General features: G+C 40.4%; 1 protein-coding gene across 1 annotated transcript in view; it reads right to left on the bottom strand.

Annotated features, from left to right (window-relative positions):
* LOC150084879 (endoribonuclease Dicer-like) overlaps window positions 1-14,854 on the bottom strand; it is a 203,658-nt gene extending 188,804 nt beyond the window's left edge. The window contains exon 1 of the mRNA XM_090376377.1: window positions 14,792-14,854. Within this exon, the coding sequence (XP_090232503.1) occupies window positions 14,792-14,854 (63 nt within the window). The remainder of the gene's footprint in view (window positions 1-14,791) is intronic.
* Between the last annotated feature and the right edge of the window lie 3,511 nt (window positions 14,855-18,365).

The raw sequence follows: 18,365 nt of genomic DNA, 5'->3' as shown, positions 1-18,365 counted from the left end.
GACCGATATGACAAGTTACGGCGCGAGACTACATAGCAAGTGGCGGGAACGATTCCCGGATATTCACGTCACCGAACAGCGAATAGCGCACCAGAGAAGGACCTGAGAGTTCCTAGAATATTGGGAAAAATCAAGCAGGACGTGGGCGATCAACTACAGAGGATAAAGAACATGGAATCAAAGGAGGAAGAACATACCACCACCGAACTAGAGGAGGAGGAACAAGAAGAAATACAACCCACCGCAGCTGAAGCGGAAACAGACGAGGTCATGATATTCAGAATAGAGGACGAGTGGAAGAAGGCCCTAACAGAATTCGAAGGAATGTACCCCACAAAGACTCACGTGATACCGAAGCAGAGGCGAATAGAACCTTGTAGAGAGCCAGACTACCTGAATCGGCACATAATACATTACCAGGAAAGCAATGGTGCAACACTGGAGGCCATCCACACAGCAGTGAATTGTGCTGCGATAGCAGCCACGAGGATTAATGGAAGAGACACGAGAGACCAGTAGCAGAAGAACCGAAAACAGAAGGAACCAGCAGCTTGGGAAAGAAGACTTCGGCAGAAGATAGACGAATTAAAAGTCAAGATAGGCCAATTCACCCAGTACCAACGGGCAATATGAGTAAGATATTAATTGGAAAAGTGAAGAGTACCCTCAAGAGAGTCAGGATCCACAGCAAACAGACAATGAATCAGAGAATAGGAGAGTACTTGGACACATTGAAGCAGAAACTCCTTGCAGTCAGCAAGAGACTACGCCGGTACAAAGAGAGCTCCCAGAGGAAAATAAATAACCGAATCTTCGATGAGGACCAAAGAGGCTTCTACAGGAATCTCGGACCACCCGAGAAGAAGACGATTGAGGAATTCTGTGGAAACATATGGAGCAGGGAAGTAAGACATAACAGCCGAGCCATCTGGATAGAACTAGAACGCAAGAAAACCGAGGACATACAAGAAATGAGAGGGTGGGAGATACGGGAAGAAGAAGTAAAACAGACGATCAAGAACTCTCTCAACTGGCGAACTCCAGGAATAGATAATGTAATAGTAGTAGTTGTAGTGGTGGCATATGATGCAAGAAAGCAAGTATATGAACTTATGCAGCATCAGCCAAAAAAAAAAAAAATCACACCATTCACTCCAAATGCCTCTCCAGTTCCCCCTTAAATTTATTTAACCTATTAACTTCCACAACGAAAGATGGAAGTTTGTTCCAGCAATTAACCACCCGCTGGCTAAAGGCAAATTTCCGCACATATATACTACAACCGTCTTTTCTTAATTTGAATTTATGCCCCCTTAGGTTCATAATCTGAACAAGTGGAACGATACCATCAGAATTCACCGTGCTCAACCCATTCAAGGCCTTATACACCTCAATCAGATCACTGCGCAGGAGCCTAGTCTCCAGTCACTGCAATTTGCAGAACTTAAGCCAAACTTGGTAACAGAATCCCTTCATCCCTTCACCAATCTTGTTGCCCTTCTCTGTACACGCTCAAGTAAATCTACATCCTTCCTAAAATGAGACCTTCACACCTGTACGCACTACTCAAAGCGTGGCCTGACCATTGCCTTATACAGAGGGATAATCACTTCCTTTCCCCTGCTAGCAAAATTCCTATATATCATTGACAAAACCCCATGACCTGCTCTGGCAGCCTGTCTGCATTGCTCAGAAAACTTCATATCTGACTGCACAATTACTCCCAGGTCTTTTTCATTTTCTACCACCTTAAGTGTAGTACCACACAGTTGGTACGTTTCACTGGATTACTTCTACCCATATGCAGTACTTTGCATTTGTCAAGGTTAAATTTCAGTTGCCACTTCTTAACCCATCTGCCCAAATTTCTAGATCCTGTTGCAGTAGCACACTGCCATTACTGTCATTATCAACTCTGCCAACCTTTGTATCATCTGCAAACTTCGACACTAAGCCTGATATACCTTCATCAATATCATTGATAAATATACAAAAAAAAGGACCCAACACCGAACCCTCTGGGACTCCACTAATAACATGAGTCCACGAAGAGCAGTACTCATTGATTACTACCCTCTGTCTTCTCCCACTCAACCATCCTTTTATCCATTGTAGTAATTTACCCTTAATACCATTCTGCGCCACTTTGTACAATAGTCTTCCATGTGCAACAGTGTCAAAGGAAATCCAAAAATATGAAATCAAAATTATCTTTGCATCCAGTTCCTTTGTAACCAGATCATAATATCCTATCAAATTTGTCAGACAAGACTTTCTCTTAACCCATTCTGTGTCTGAATTATTGCTGCAGTCTTGTCTAGACGATCTTGCAATGCATATTTAACTAGTGTCTCCATTATTTAGCCGGAACAGAAGTTAAACTAACTGGTCTGTAATTACTCGTGTCACCCTTCAATCCCTGTTTGTGAATTGGGGATACATTTGCACATCTGCAGTCCATGGGGACCTCCCCGGAGCTCAAGGATGCTCTCATAATTATAGCTAAGGGTTTTATTACTTCCTATACTGCCTCATTTAGTATAACTGGATAGATCCCATCCACACCAGGTGCCTTTCTTATGTTTAACTTCAACAAGTTCCCCTCCACTTTGCTCTCAGTTATTACAAAATCACTAAGCACCCTGCTGCAATTTGTTAACCTTCTGCCATTTTCAAACCTTAAAAACTCATGTGTGAATGTAGATGCTAAATACTCATTCAGTGTGTTTGCTATGTGAGCAGGATCATCAACAGTCGAACCATCGATATCAAGTGGACCAATCAGATTCATCCCCTTCCATTTAGAGTTTATATAAGTAAAGAAATCCTTGTTGTTTTTCTTAGCATCTTTTGCCAAAGATTTATCGTAATCTGCCTTCGCCTACCACGAGTAATTACAGACCACTTAGTTTAACTTCTGTCCCGGGTAAAATAATGGAGTCACTGGTTAAAGATGCCTTGAAGGATCATCTAGACAAGACTGCAGCAACAATTCAGACACAGCATGGGTTTGTTAAGGGAAAGTCTTGTCTGACAAATTTGATAGGATATTATGATGTGGTTACAAAGGAACTGGATGCAAAAAATAATTTTGATATCATATATTTGGATTTCAGGAAAGCTTTTGACACTGTTGCGCATGGAAGACTATTGTACAAATTGCAGCAGAATGGTATTAAGGGTAAGTTGCTACAATGGATAAAAGGATGGTTAAGTGGGAGAAGACAGAGGGTGGTAATCAATGGATGCTGCTCTTCTTGGACTAATGTTATTAGGGGAGTCCTACAGGGTTCGGTGTTAGGTCCACTGTTGTTTTGTATAGTTATCAATGATATTGATGAAGGTATATCAGGCTTAATGTCGAAGTCTGCAGATGATACAAAGGTTGGCAGGGTTGTTAATGACAGTAATGGCAGTGTGCTACTGCAACAGGATCTAGATAATTTTGGCAGATGGGCTAAGAAATGGCAACTGAAGTTTAACCTTGACAAATGCAAAGTACTGCATATGGGTAGAAGTAACCCCAGAGAAACGTACCAATTGTGTGGTACTATACTTAAGGTGATAGAAAATGAAAAAGACCCGGGAGTAATTGTGCAGTCAGATATGTAGTTTTCTGAGCAATGCAGACAGGCTGCCAGGGCAGGTCATAGGGTTTTGTCAATGATATATATAGGAATTTTGCTAACAGGGAAAAGGAGGTGATTATCTCTCTGTATAAGGCAATGGTCAGGCCGCGCCTTGAGTACTGTGTACAGGTCTGGAGGCCTCATTTTAGAAAGGATGTAGATTTACTTGAGCGTGTACAGAGAAGGGCAACAAGATTGGTGAGGGGAATAAGGGATTCTGTTACCAAGAGAGGATTAAGTTCTGCAAATTGCAGTGACTGGAGACTAGGCACCTGTGCGGTGATCTGATTGAGGTCTATAAGGCCTTGAATGGGTTGAGCACGCTGAATTCTGATGTAATCCTTCCACTTGTTCAGATTACGAACCTAACGGGGCATAAATTCAAATTAAGAAAAGACAGATGTAGATTAGATGTGCGGAAATTTGCCTTTAGCCAGCGGGAGGTTAATTGCTGGAACAAACTTCCATCTGTCGTTGTGGAAGTTGATAGGTTGAATAAATTTAAGGAGGAACTGGACCCGCATTTGGAGGGAATGGTGTGATTTTTTTTTTTTTTTTTTTTTGGCTGATGCTGCATAAGTTCATACACTTGCTTTCTTGCATCACATGCCACTGCTACTAGCACTACTACGACTACTACTACTACCTCCTTTGCGCCTGATTACAAACTAGCTTATGTATCTGCCATAGGCTTCTGAGTCGCTTGATAATTTATATGCATCCCATGCATTTTTCTTCTCAGTCACGAGTCTCATTAGTTCATTTAACAACCATTCAGGCCTAAACCTTGAACAATATTTCTTAATAGGTATGAAACTTTTATTATTATTATTATTAGCTATATGGTGCAAGGAAGCCTGAGGCTTATGCTGCACCAGCCAAAAAAAAAAAATTCCCGAGTTACCCTAAGAGAGAGAGAGAGAGAGAGAGAGAGAGAGAGAGAGAAGTAGAAGGGAATCACCAACAAAGAGAAGAATGATGATATCCAGCTCAGGACTCTGGGTGTGCCAAGCCCATACTCAACAGATGTGAGCCCCTGGGTTTTAGTAGCATCCACGATTAATTCCTTGAATGTTTCCCACTTAGAATTTACTGTTAGTAACATCGTCAGTTGATCCCACTGAACAGAATTTAAAAACTGTCTGGGCCACTGTAGTCACCTTTACTGAAACAAAACCCCTTTCCTTTACCCCTGTTGGTAATTATATCTTTAAGCAAATCCCACATCAGTACACTGATCACTGCCACTTAGTGGTTCCTTTATCTGCAAATTCTTCCTACACAAATGATCACTGTTGATAACCAGATCAAGAATATTACCCTCTCTGGTTGCCTCTCGAACATGCTGCTGCAAAAACAATCATCCAATAAATCCACAAAAAAAGTCTTACTAGTTTGTGAGTGCTAAGTCGCCAGTCACACATTACTTACAACATAATACATTATACTTCATAAACTGCTTAGTTCACAACTAGTTTAAAGGCTTTTATGGGCTAATAAGGCAGAGTTTAAAATCGTGTTCAGGTGACAACCTACCTTAGACACTAACAAGGCCAGGTTTTTTTTTTTTTCCTTCTTTCTAGTTGGGGGAAATTAAAGTGAACATGCTGTCTACATCAGATGACATGTCATGGGGATTGATTTTGATGCGAATTTTCTAGTATACTTTTTCCCCCTGAGTACTCCCAGGTTATCAGGAACTACTGGGGAAAGTTATTTTACTGACCACACAGAAATGGCTTACCCAACGTGTTCTTTACCACTGATGATGGCATAGAAGCCCTTTGTGAATTTCAATTACACCAAACATAAATGGTTTTTAGTTGGACGAGTTAACGCTCATTTATTTTCCTTTTCGAGGGAGCTGATTGAGTTTGGTTCTCAGAACCAGCACTAGGGTTGCACAAATGAGGCATTATTTGTGCAACCGTGCACATACACTGTGCTACCACTTTATTAGGTACACCCGTGCTGTGCACACAAATGATTTGTCCCAAACGTTGCAAGTCACATGACCACAGTTGTGGATATAAATGCAACAGAAACACATTTCAAGTATCAGTTAAGCGTACAAACCGTATGAAGAATGGGGAAAATGAGTGATCTAACGGACTTCGAACGTGGCATGGTAGTAGGTGCAAGACGTGCTGGACAAAGCATCTCTGAAACGACAGTTCTCCTGAACTTTTCATGCAACAGTTTCAAGGGTGTATCGAAAATGTTGCAATGAACAGAAAACATCCTACCAACGGCACTCCTTTGGAAGAAAATCAATTGTTGATGAGAAAGGTCAGAGGAGGATGGCTAGAATTGTGTAAGCAAACAGACAGGCCACAATGTCGCACATCACCTCAGAATACAACCTTGATGCGCAGAACCAAATATCGCAACGGACCACTAGTCGCACTTTCTTGCGAATGGGCTACAATAGCTGACGGCCACATCGCGTACCTTTGTTATCAATGAAGAACAAGATAGCATGCCTCCTGTGGGCACAGCAACACCAGCACTGGACTATTGAGGATTGGAAAACAGTTGCTTGGTCTGACGAGTCAAAGTGCTTGGTGCATCATGTTGATGAAAGGCACAGAATCCATGGACCTATCATATTGGACGGCTATTGTGAAAGGTGTTGGGGGCAGTGTTATGTGTATAATAAAGTAGACGTTGGGGCCATTGATACCCATAGATCACATCTGAATGCCACATCGTACCTAAACATCGTTGCTGACCAAGTGCATCCGTTCATCTTGATAGTTTATCCTCAGTCAGATGGTTACTTCCAGCAGGATAATGCGCTGGTGCATAAAGCCCGAATCACTATGGAATGGTTCCAAGAACATGACAATGACTTTCCTTTGCTGCAGTGGCCCGCTCAGTCCACGGATTTCAATCCTATTGAACATCTTGTGGATGAGCTGGAAAGGGCTGTTTGCTGCAGGCCTACACCTCCGTCCTTTGTAATCTGAAGGAAATGCGCGACATACTCATGTCTACATGGTATTCCATTCCTGCACAATTTTCAGCATCTTTTTCAATCCATGCCTAGACGAATGCAAACTGTTTTGAAGCTAAAGGAGGCTCAACACGCTACAGGTATGTGAACCTAATAAAGTGGCAGCACAGTGTATATGTGTTAAGATACAATATACATGTATATGAATTAGGTGGTGTTACAAGGTTTTGCCTCAGGCACCTCAAACCTTAGTGCCAGCCTTTTTGGTTCTGATTGTTTTGGACCGTTCTTGTGGGATCTTTTCAGATACTGGAGTAAGTTTCTTAGTTCTTTAACAGTAGCTCCCACTGGTTATCCTGGAGTTTCTTCAACTGGTAGCACTCCAGTACATCTGAAGTTCCTAACCCACAGGCACACACGTTTCAGGATGGAGATTCTCAAGGTGCTCTCATTCCATTCATTTTCGTGTACAAACTGAAATGATAAGTTAACGTAATAATATTATGTACTGTAACTCAGAAAAATAAGTCCTCAATATCTTGTTCCTCCTCCTTGAGCTGAAATTACAGCCTTGCAGCGATCTGGCATAGAATTAATCAACTTGTAAGTTGACCAATTTCATGGTACCACACCTGTACAATGCTCTCCTGCAGCTGAATCATACTTGTTGACTTCTTCTGGGCAATTTTAGTCATTATGTACCAGCAATTTTCAACAGGGTTCAAATCTGCATTGTTTCTGGGCCATTCCAACACTGTAATGTCATCATTTCTGAGATATGGGAGCACCTTAAGGGAGAAAAACGAGGGAAAACATTGATGTGTTTTTAAGCCTTGTGAGACAAGAAGACAAACTCATCAGTAATATAAATAGAATAAAACTTACCAATTTTGTAGTAGTAGTAGTAGTAGTGGCACATGATGCAAGAAAGCAAGTGTAGGAGCTTATGCAGCATCAGCCAAAAAAAAAAAAAAAAAAAAATCACACCATTCCCCCCAAATGCCTGTCCAGTTCTTCCTTAAATTTATTTAACCTATCAACTTCCACAACGACAGATGGAAGTTTGTTCCAGCAATTAACCACCCGCTGGCTAAAGGCAAATTTCCATACATCTATTCTACATCTGTCCTTTCTTAATTTGAACTTATGTCCCCGTAGGTTCGTAATCTGAACAAGTGGAAGGATCCCATCAGAATTCAGCGTGCTCAACCCATTCAAGACCTTATAGACCTCAATCAGATCACCGCGCAGGTGCCTAGTCTGCAGCCACTGCAATTTGCAGAACTTCAGCCTCTCTTGGTAAGAGGATTCCTTCATTCCCCTCACCAATCGTGTTGCTCTTCTCTGTACACCCTCAAGCAAATCTACAACCTTCCTAAAATGAGGCCTCCAGACCTGTACGCAGTACTCAAGGCGTGGCCTGACTATTGCCTTATACAGAGGGACAATCACCTCCTTTTCCCTGCTAGCAAAATTCCTATATATCATTGACAAAGCCCCATGACCTGCCCTAGCAGCCTGTCTGCATTGCTCAGAAAACTTCATATCTGACTGCACAATTACTCCCAGGTCTTTTTCATTTTCTACCACCTTAAGTGTAGTACCACACAGTTGGTACGTTTCTCTGGGGTTACTTCTACCCATATGCAGTACTTTGCATTTGTCAAGGTTAAACTTCAGTTGCCACTTCTTAGCCCATCTGCCCAAATTATCTAGATCCTGTTGCAGTAGCACACTGCCATTACTGTCATTAACAACCCTGCCAACCTTTGTGTCATCTGCAATCTTCGACATTAAGCCTGATATACCTTCATCAATATCATTGATAAATACACAAAACAACAGTGGACCCAACACCGAACCCTGTGGGACTCCACTAATAACATTAGTCCACGAAGAGCAGCACCCATTGATTACCACCCTCTGTCTTCTCCCACTTAACCATCCTTTTATCCATTGTAGCAACTTACCCTTAATACCATTCTGCTCCAATTTGTACAGTAGTCTTCCATGCGCAACGGTGTCAAAAGCTTTCCTGAAATCCAAGTATATGATATCAAAATTATTTTTTGCATCCAGTTCCTTTGTGACCACATCATAAAAACCAATCAAATTTGTTAGACAAGACTTTCCCTTAGCAAACCCATGCTGTGTCTGAATTATTGCTGCAGTCTTGTCTAGATGATCCTGCAATGCATCTTTAACCAGTGACTCCATTATTTTACCCGGAACAGAAGTTAAACCAACTGGTCTGTAATTACTAGTGTCACCCTTCGATCCACCTTTGTGAATTGGGGATACATTTGCACATCTCCAGTCCGTGGGAACCTCCCCTGCGTCCAAGGATGCTCTCATAATTATGGCTAAGGGTTTGCTTAGTTGCTTTGCCGCCTCCTTTAAAATAACTGGATAGATCCCATCCACCCCAGGTGCCTTTTTAACTTCAACAATTTCTCCTCCACTTTGCTCTCAGTTATTACAAAATCATTAAGCACACTGCTACAATTTGATAACCTTCTTCCATTTTCAAACTGTAATAATTCCTCACGTGTGAATGTAGATGCAAAATACTCATTCAGTTTGTTTGCTGTCTGAGCAGGATCATGAACAGTCGAACCATCGATGTCAAGTGGACCAATCATATTCACCCCCTTCCTTTTAGAGTTTATATAAGTAAAGAAATCCTTGCTGTTTTTCTTAGCATCTTTTGCCAAAGATTTCTCGTAATCCACCTTCGCCTGCCGAACCTCCTTTGTGACCTGATTACAGACTAGCTTATATCTGCCACAGGCTTCTGCGTCACCTGATAATTTATATGCATCCCATGCATTTTGTTTTGTGGCAAGTCCGAGTCTTGTTCAAAAATGGAGTTTTGAATGTGTATGTGGTGATTCCTAATAACAGTTTCAGGAACTTCTTCAAGATAGCAGTGTAGATTTCTGCATTCACCATTCTGTTAACTTAATTCGCCCCACTCCTTTGCTTGTTATGCATTCCCAGACCATCTGACTGGTGGGAAACTTTACAGTCGGTGTTATGTAGTCAGGATGGTATGGCTCCATTTTTCGTCTTCTGACATATCACTTTCCATCCAAGCCATGCACATTGAATTTCGATTTGTCAGAAAAGATGACAGTGTCCCATTGCTCTTGTCCATGAAACATGCATTTTAGCCCAAGCAAGTCACTAATTCCTCATTGGTTGGGTCAATAAAGGCTCCTGTTTGGGCTGATAGGCATGCAGACCATATTCCGAAAGCAGTCTTTGGACAGTTCTTGCACTTGTTTCAACAGCATAGGTCATCTCAAAGTCCAGTTTTAGATCTGGAGCACTAGTATAGCAATTATGAAGGCATAGCCATTTCAAATATCGATTTTAGGAAGGCACAGTAATAGTAATCATGGCATGTGATGCAAGAAAGCAAGCGTATAACTTGTGTAGCATCAGCTAAAAAAAAAAAAAAAATTCACAGAACCATTTCCTCTAAATGTTTGTCCAGTCCTCCTTAAATTTATTTAACCTATCAACTTCCATGACAGATGGAAGATTGTTCCAGCAATTTACCACCCGCTGGCTAAAGGCAAATTTCCATACATCTATTCTACAGTTGTCTTTCCTCAATTTGAATTTATACCCCTTTAGATTGGTGATCTGAACAAGTGGAAGAATCCATCGGAATTCAGCTTGTTCAACCCATTCAAGGCCTTATACACCTCAATCAGACCACCTCGCAGGTGCCTGGTCTCCAGCCGCTGCAATTTATAGAACTTAAGCCTCTTTGTAAGAGTTTCCCTTCATTCCCTTCACCAATCTTGTTGCCCCTCTGTCCATGCTCAAGCAAATCTAAATCCTTCCTAAAATGAGGCCTCTAGACCTGTATGCTGTACTCAAGGCATGGCATGACCATTGCCTTATACAGAGGGACAATCACCTTTTCCCTGCTAGCAAAATTCCTGTATATCATTGACAAAACTCCATGACCTGCTTTGGCAGACTATCTGCATTGCTCAGAAAACTTCATATCTGACTGCCCAATTACTCCCAGGTCTTTTTCATTTTCTACCACCTTAAGTGTAATACCACATAGTTGGTACGTTCCTCTGAGGTTACTTCTACCCATATGCAGTACTTTGCATTTGTCAATGTTAAACTTCAGTTGCCACTTCTCATACTATCTTCCCAAATTTTCTAGAACCTGTTGCAGTAGCACTGTCATTAACTACCCTGCCAACCTTTGTATCATCTGTAAGTCACTCTCTTACAGCCTGATTCACGTGTACTCTTCACACACTGGTTTCATGATTTAATTTGAGCACACGAGATACTTTCGATAGCCGATTTTATCAGCAATACACACATAGAAAGCCCTTCCTGGGACAGAGCAACAGCTACACTTTTCTTTCTTGATGTCAACTGAACATAATGAGCGATTCTTACACTTCTGAAAAACAAGATACTAATGAGCGTGTATATACAGGGTGATTCACTACCAATGCAACAAACTTGCAGGAGGTGTAGGGGCCACAAAGACGAATCGGAATCACATAACATTGCAGGGCGATAGGCCAACGACTGGGTATTTCCCAATCCACTGTATGGAGGATACTGTCAACAAACCAAATGAGTTCATACCATCTGCAACTCGTCCCGTCATTGGAGCCTGCGGATTATCCACTCCAAAGGACTTTTGCTACTTGGTTTCTTCAACAGAGTGCATCATCAGACAGTGCATTTGCTGCATCCATATTGTTCACAGATGAGGCAAGTTTCACAAGAGAGGGAACCTTCAATCAACATAATGCCCATTTGTGTGCTTTGGAGAACCCCCATGGTACCCGAACACGTGCAACTCAACGCCGTTTCTCTGTCAATGTTTGGGCTGGCATTGTTGATGACCACCTCATTGGACCGTACCTTCTGCCCCCTCATCTGGACGGTAGGGCATACTTGATCTTTCTACAGCAAGTCCTGCCCAAACTTATTGAAGAAGCACATGTTCCTCAGTCGCTGCGCCATTCAATGTGGTTCCAGCATGATGGGGCTCCCCCACATTACACCAATGACATCCGCCAACACCTAAACATTACATTTGGACAGCATTGGATAGGTCGTGGTGGTCCAGTTCATTGGCCTGCTAGATCGCCAGACCTATCATGCCTGGGCTTCTGCTGGGGTCAAATGAAAACATTGGTGTACGAAACCCCCATTGATTCAGTTGAAGACCTCGTCGTTCCCATCTCTGTAGCTGCCGGGGAGATTCAAGACATGCCAGGAATCTTCCAGAATGTTAGGGATTCCATGCGGCAGCGCTGTGAAGCCTGTGTGACTGCTTCTGGTCGAACTTTTGAACACCTTCTGTAGCATGGCTTTTTGCCAATGTAAAACTTGTCATTAAAATGATTTCTGTTACACTAACAAGTTGCTGTTTCTTTTCTTTTTCTTTGCTCACGCGACCTCCTGCATGACAAAGGTATTTCAGACCCTGCAATGCTATGTGATTCCGATTTGTCTTTGTGCCCCCTACAAGTTTGTCGCACTGGTAGTGAATCGCCCTGTATACCCTACCAACGCTGTATTTATAGAAATGGCTGATGCAATACCTTGATATTACTGACTGATGCAAAGTAGCATTATCTGATGCAATACCTTTGCTTTGAGACAAACAAAATGACTGTAATCAAACAATATTCTATGCTTCTCTACAAATGTCACTTTCTATAAAGTGATGCAGTTTTATCTGCCATATCATTTAGTTACAAGTTAGTACAAATGCATCATTATGCATTTGCACTAACTTGTAACTCATTAAACACTGAACACTGCAAGAATCCCAAACAACCACAAAAGCAGCAATTAGTTTCAGGGTGACACAGATGCATCAAACAGCCAATATGACCTTCCCAGAAAAACCTAATTTCACAGGATGCATCTCTAGTAGCTGCAACCTTCACCCTCCTTACTATAGTATTTCAGTTTTTTGTTTTTTTTTTTGTGCCATATTATCCCAGACTTCTTTACTGCATTTGTTCCAATGTAATTATCCAACAATTAGCACCCTTTGATGCATAGAAGAGACGTGCAGCATTAAAGTGTATAATGTGAGCAGTTTACCTTCAACCTCTTGTGATGAAAAGTGCTGGATTTCATTCTCCACAACCATGTAACTTTGTATATCATCATTAATGTTAATATGTCAACACTGGACTGATAACTTGTCTACAAGTTAGTACAAATGCATCAGATTTGCTTGTAGCTAACTACTAAATAGTTATAAGATTGGCATCATTATGTATATCTCATGTGAATACCTTCACAACTAGTTGCCATGATATTGCACCACCTCGAATAAGTAACTCTTCATCAGAGGAGAAGACTATTGTTGCTTATTCCCAGCAGATGCCACCTCTTTGGTGGGAGGGCATGCACCCTGGTGTTGCAATGATGACTCCACAATAAGAGAGATACCTGATGTGTCGTAATTTGAATTACGTCGCATTTTATAAGTATTTAGCAGTTATAATGATGCATTTGCACTAACTTGTAAGCACGTTAACTCACTATGCAACTTGAGATTTTTGCCCTAAAATGCGACGTAATTCAAATTACTACAAACCATTAGACATCTCTCATATTGTGCAGTTATACTTCACAACTGCCTTGCCATCATTGCAACACCAGGATGCCTGCCCACCCACTTAAGAGGAGCCAATCAGCTCCGAAATGGTGGTGGCATCTGCTGAGAATAAGTAACAATAGCCTTCTTCTATGGTGAACAGTTACTTATTCGCGGTAATACAAATGGCAACTCAACTCATTGTGGAGGTATTCGCAATGAGATATACATAATGATGCCAATCTTATAACTATTTAGTAATTAGCTGCGAGCAGATCTGATGCATTTGCACTAACTTGTAAGCAAGCATGTTAACTTACAACGCAACTTGAGGCTTTTGCCCTAAAATGCGACATAATTCAAACTGACAACTTGCGTAATTGAGACCCGCCAATTAGCGGATCTTGGTTACACTTCTTCTGTCCAACATGTCGTAGTATCAAGTTTTGAGACAATAGGATCCCAATAAGGTTTTTTATTTTATGTTAATATGTATGTAGAATCTATGTGTATATATAAATATATATCTGTGTTCATCTCTGAGGAAGAGAAGCATACAATGAATCCTCAAAATATCAGAATCAGGTGATTATTTATTTTCTTCTGTAGGCACCTTCTCCAGCAGAAGTGGGCAGCCATCAAATACTAAGTCTCTCTGGCCTAAGAAACATGAATTATTTTCTTAGTATGCAATCTTGCCTAGTCTCTCAAGTCATCTATCCATCTCCTCCCTCTTCCACTGGATCCTGATATCTTGCTCTCCAGTGCAATTTTGGTATTTCATGTTTCTTTCTTCTCAGGATGTACCCTCAGTATACCAATTTTCTCTGTTTATCAGGTGTCAATGTCTTTCATTACTACTCTGCTTGCCCATTTAATTCTCACAATTCTCCAAGGTCATCAACATATTTCATTTTTTTTTTTGGTAGTTGTTGGCACATCAGCTTCTATGGCCGTAGTGCACCTCCCAAGGTTTTTGCAGTACTTTGATCCAAGCCTGAGGTGGGATTTGAACCCGCGACCTTTGGGTTGCCAGGACATTTAAAATACCTCCAAACTTTTTGTCGTTTCTTAATTGAATTATTAATATCTTTATTTGCCAGCATAAGTACCTGCATGTGGATACAAGTTATGTTGTGTTAAAACATTTTCCACTGCTATAATAAAATACAAAAGAAAGACAAAAATAGAAAAGCTTTTAACTTTTTACTTTTTTTTCAGTGTTATTGTGGTAGTGCCATGACTCTACAGCCAGCTGTCACTGCTTTTTACTATCATTTCACTGGTGTTTTACCTTTTTGTATAGAACATTGTTTATAACCAGCCAGTTTCTCAAAACGGTGATAAATCCTACCTGTCCAATTATCATCCGACTGCAACTCTTGAATAATCTCAACACCTTCTGCCTGATCAACCATCACCAATATGGACTCCATGAGTGTTGATCTGGTAATATCTTGGCAAGGTTATTCACCTTTGAACAAATTCCACTAGTTTTTTTTTTCTTCTGCATGGAAATTTGCTCATATCCAGCCAGTTCCCTAAAAGGATAACAAAAACCCCCCTTTCCAATTATCATACCATTGCACTTACCTCTTCAGTGAATCTCAAACAGTTGCTGCTGACATTTTCAGGCCTTTTGATTATAGTTGGCATAACGGTCTTCTGAAGAAGCTGCCATCTTATGGTTTACCATCAGTTTTCTCACAGAGATGAGGTTCAAAACTAACTACCTACCCAGAGAAACTGGGTAGCTAGTTTTATCTACCCTCTCACTTTAGATAATGGTAGATGGTCCTCTATCCTCTCAACTTTTCAACCACTGCTGTTTTCCCTCACCAAGGTTATTCTTTCTTCCACTCTTTTACAACTGTACATTAATCATCTTCTTCCAAAACTGGCCCCAGGTCTATCAGCGCTCTGTGTGAGATTTTTTAATGCGCCCTTTCCAACTTGAAATTTACAGCAAATCTTCAGGACATTTTGTGCCCCCTAAATTTTGGCGCCCTGTTTGGGGAAAATGCTCAATTGTGTCTTAAGCCAGCCCTGCCTTCTTCCACTGACTGAAAATCCATGGCTTTTTCTGATGATAGCATACTATATTCCACCTTCCAGTTTATGAAAACTTGCCCATTTTAATGTGTAATGTTGTACACATTTAAATGGGCAAGAATTCTGCAAGTTAATCCTTTATTGTGACAAAGAAAAGTTAACTTCAAGTTTCTAAAGCTGTCATGCTATTTCCCCCACAAAAAAAGTTTGCTGCTCCCATGCTAATCTTTAATAACACTCAGATTTCTAGACAAGATCACATATCTTTTTTGGAAATTACCCTAATTCCTAATCTCATTTGACAAAAACACACATCAAATATTAATTCCCACACACACCATAATTTATTATTTTTTGTTCTTGGCATTACTTTTCTTCTAATCATCCGACTATGTAAAAATATATCTTGGAATGTTATTCCCACATCTGGTGTAGATCTCCTAAAACTTCTTTGACTATGGATGGTGCCTCCCAAATTGGCATTTGTATTTCAAGAACTCTCTTCCAAACCAATTCAAACGTACCACTTGTCAACATCCATTCAATGTTCCACTCTAAACTCAAACTTTTCTTCTTTTCATTTATTCTTTCTACTTCTATTCTTTGGAACAATCCTTACTCTTTTATCAGACAACATACATAAGGGGACACAAACTTAAACTGAAAAAAAGATGGTTTCAGAATAGATATGCAAAAATTTGTAAGATTACACAACTGGGGCTCATACTAGAGTTCAGGTGCTCAGTACACGAATATTCAGAAAGCTAGTTCTTGCTGAGACTGAGGATACTTCCCTTTCACCCCAGAGATTCAAAGTGACATAAGTAACTGTTACACTGTCATATTTGCAATTTTTCACTGCATGTAATTGCAAAGTCAACAACAGCCAATGTAGTGAAAAAGATTAGCATTAGCATATGTTGCAAGAAAGCAAGCTTATACAGCATCAGCCAAAAAAAAAAAAAAAAAAAAACACTTCCACTTCACCCCTCTGTTCGTTCAAAATACCTGTCCAGCTGAGCCTTAAATTTATTTAGGCTATCAACTTCCACAACAAGGGATGGAAGTCTGTTCCACCAACCAACTACCCACTGGCAAAAGGCAAATTTCCGCACATCTATCCTACATCTGTCTTCCCTCAATTTGAATTTATGTCCTCTCAGGTGATTATTCTGAGCAAGAGGAAGAATCCCATCAGATTGAGCATGCTCAAACCATTCAAGGCTTTATGCACCTCTATCAGATCGCCTCGCCGGTGCCTAGTCTCCAGACACTAATTTGCAAAACTTAAGACTTTCTTTGTAAGGGCAACCCTTTGTTCCATTCACTAATCTTGTTGCCCTTCTCTGTACTCATTCCAATAGCTCTACATTCTTCTTAAAATGAGGCCTCTAGATCTGTATACAGTACTCAAGGTGTGGCCTGACCATTGCCTTATACAAGGGAATAATTACCTCCTTATCCCTGCTAGAAAAATTCCTGTATATCATTGACAAGACACCATGAGCTACTCTTGCAGCCCATCTGCACTGTTCAGAGAACTTCATATCTGCCTGCACAATTACCCCAAGGTCCTTTTCATTCTCTACCACTGTCAGTATAGTACCACAGAGTTGACACGTTGCTCTGGGGTTGTTTCTGGGGTTGCATCTGTTTCCCATATGTAGTACTTTACATTTGTCAATGTTAAACTTCATTTGCCACCTCTCAGCCCATCTGCTCAACCTTTCCAAATCCTGTTGCAGCAGCTGGAAGAATGCAGATAATGTATACTATTCAGACAGGCCAAAATTCAAGCACAGTTAATGAAAGTACTTTGTTATCAGCTGATGGGCAAGTTATTTGTTAATATTTCATGAATTTCTGACAGATACCAATATATTAAGTCACTGTATCCAATCATCGTAAATCAGAGAAAAGTAGATTGATTCTCTTGGAAGAGTCCAGAGAAAAGCAACAAGGTTAGCAATTGATATAAGTACACCTACATAAAGTCTTCAGTTTGTGGGTTGCAAGGTCTCGAGATAAGATGTCTAATTGATGATTTCAATAAGGTAAATGCTTCTATGAAGGCTCAATAAGGCTTGAGTAAATAAATTTTTTTTTTTCTTTCAAAGGTGGCACTAACTGTTATGTACTTAAATTAATGAAGGACAGTTTCAGAACAGAAACATAAGAAAATTCCTTTTTATCAAAAGGGCCATTAACAGTTGGAATAAATTACCACTTAATAGTGCTAGAGTTCTTATATAAATTTAGTGAAAGGTTGAGCAGATGCCTGAATGAAACAGATGACTACTGTTTCCTTTGCAAGGCTGAATAAGTCTGACTTTAATTTGCCTTTATTAATACCAACACTAGCATAACATAAGCTTCTTCAAACTTGCAGATGACCTTTAAACTCGAAACTCATTGGTAGGGTAGTGAATAAGTGAATAAATTAAGTAACTTTTTAATTCTTTATTAGTTGTGTGTATGGGTGGGTGGCTGTACTATAATGTAAGTTGAAATTTCCAGTAATAAAAGTGTCTTCCCCACATTTTTGGCAGAAAATTCACACCAAAATTTATAAAACCCCTAATATGGAGTTTTTACTGTACTGCGATTTTTTATATTCCAATGGTCACTTCAGTGGTTAACAGTTTTAACTAGATCAAGTTTATATGTGTACATTAACGACATATATGCACTGCAAAATATTTTTGCAATTCATGTGTGTTATTAGTTTAATTCATCATCATCATCAGCCATTTTCAATCCACTGCAGGATGAAGGCCTCTCCAGCAACTTTCCAGTTCCTTCTGTTTTGAGCACTGGCCATCCATTTACTACTCAAAAACTCATGAATTTCATCTATCCATCTCCGCCTTTGTCTTCCAGGTTTTCTTCTAGCTCCTCTTGGGTACCATTCTGTTATTTTCTTAGTCCATCTGTCATCATGTCTTCGAGCTATGTGTCCTGCCCAAGACCATTTTAGTTCTTTAGTTTTGATAAGAATGTCCTTTACTTGAGTTTGCTGCCTAATCCATGTGTTTCTCTTCTTATCTAACAGTCTGATTCCCAATATAATTCGTTCCATTCTTCGCTGTGTAGTTCTTAGCTTCTCTTCCATTCT

Source organism: Mastigoproctus giganteus, chromosome 6 (genome assembly GCF_048544385.1).
Source record: "Mastigoproctus giganteus isolate SK-2022 chromosome 6, ASM4854438v1, whole genome shotgun sequence".
In the NCBI taxonomy this organism is placed as follows: domain Eukaryota; kingdom Metazoa; phylum Arthropoda; class Arachnida; order Uropygi; family Thelyphonidae; genus Mastigoproctus; species Mastigoproctus giganteus.
This window is presented reverse-complemented; position numbering and strand designations above follow the sequence as displayed.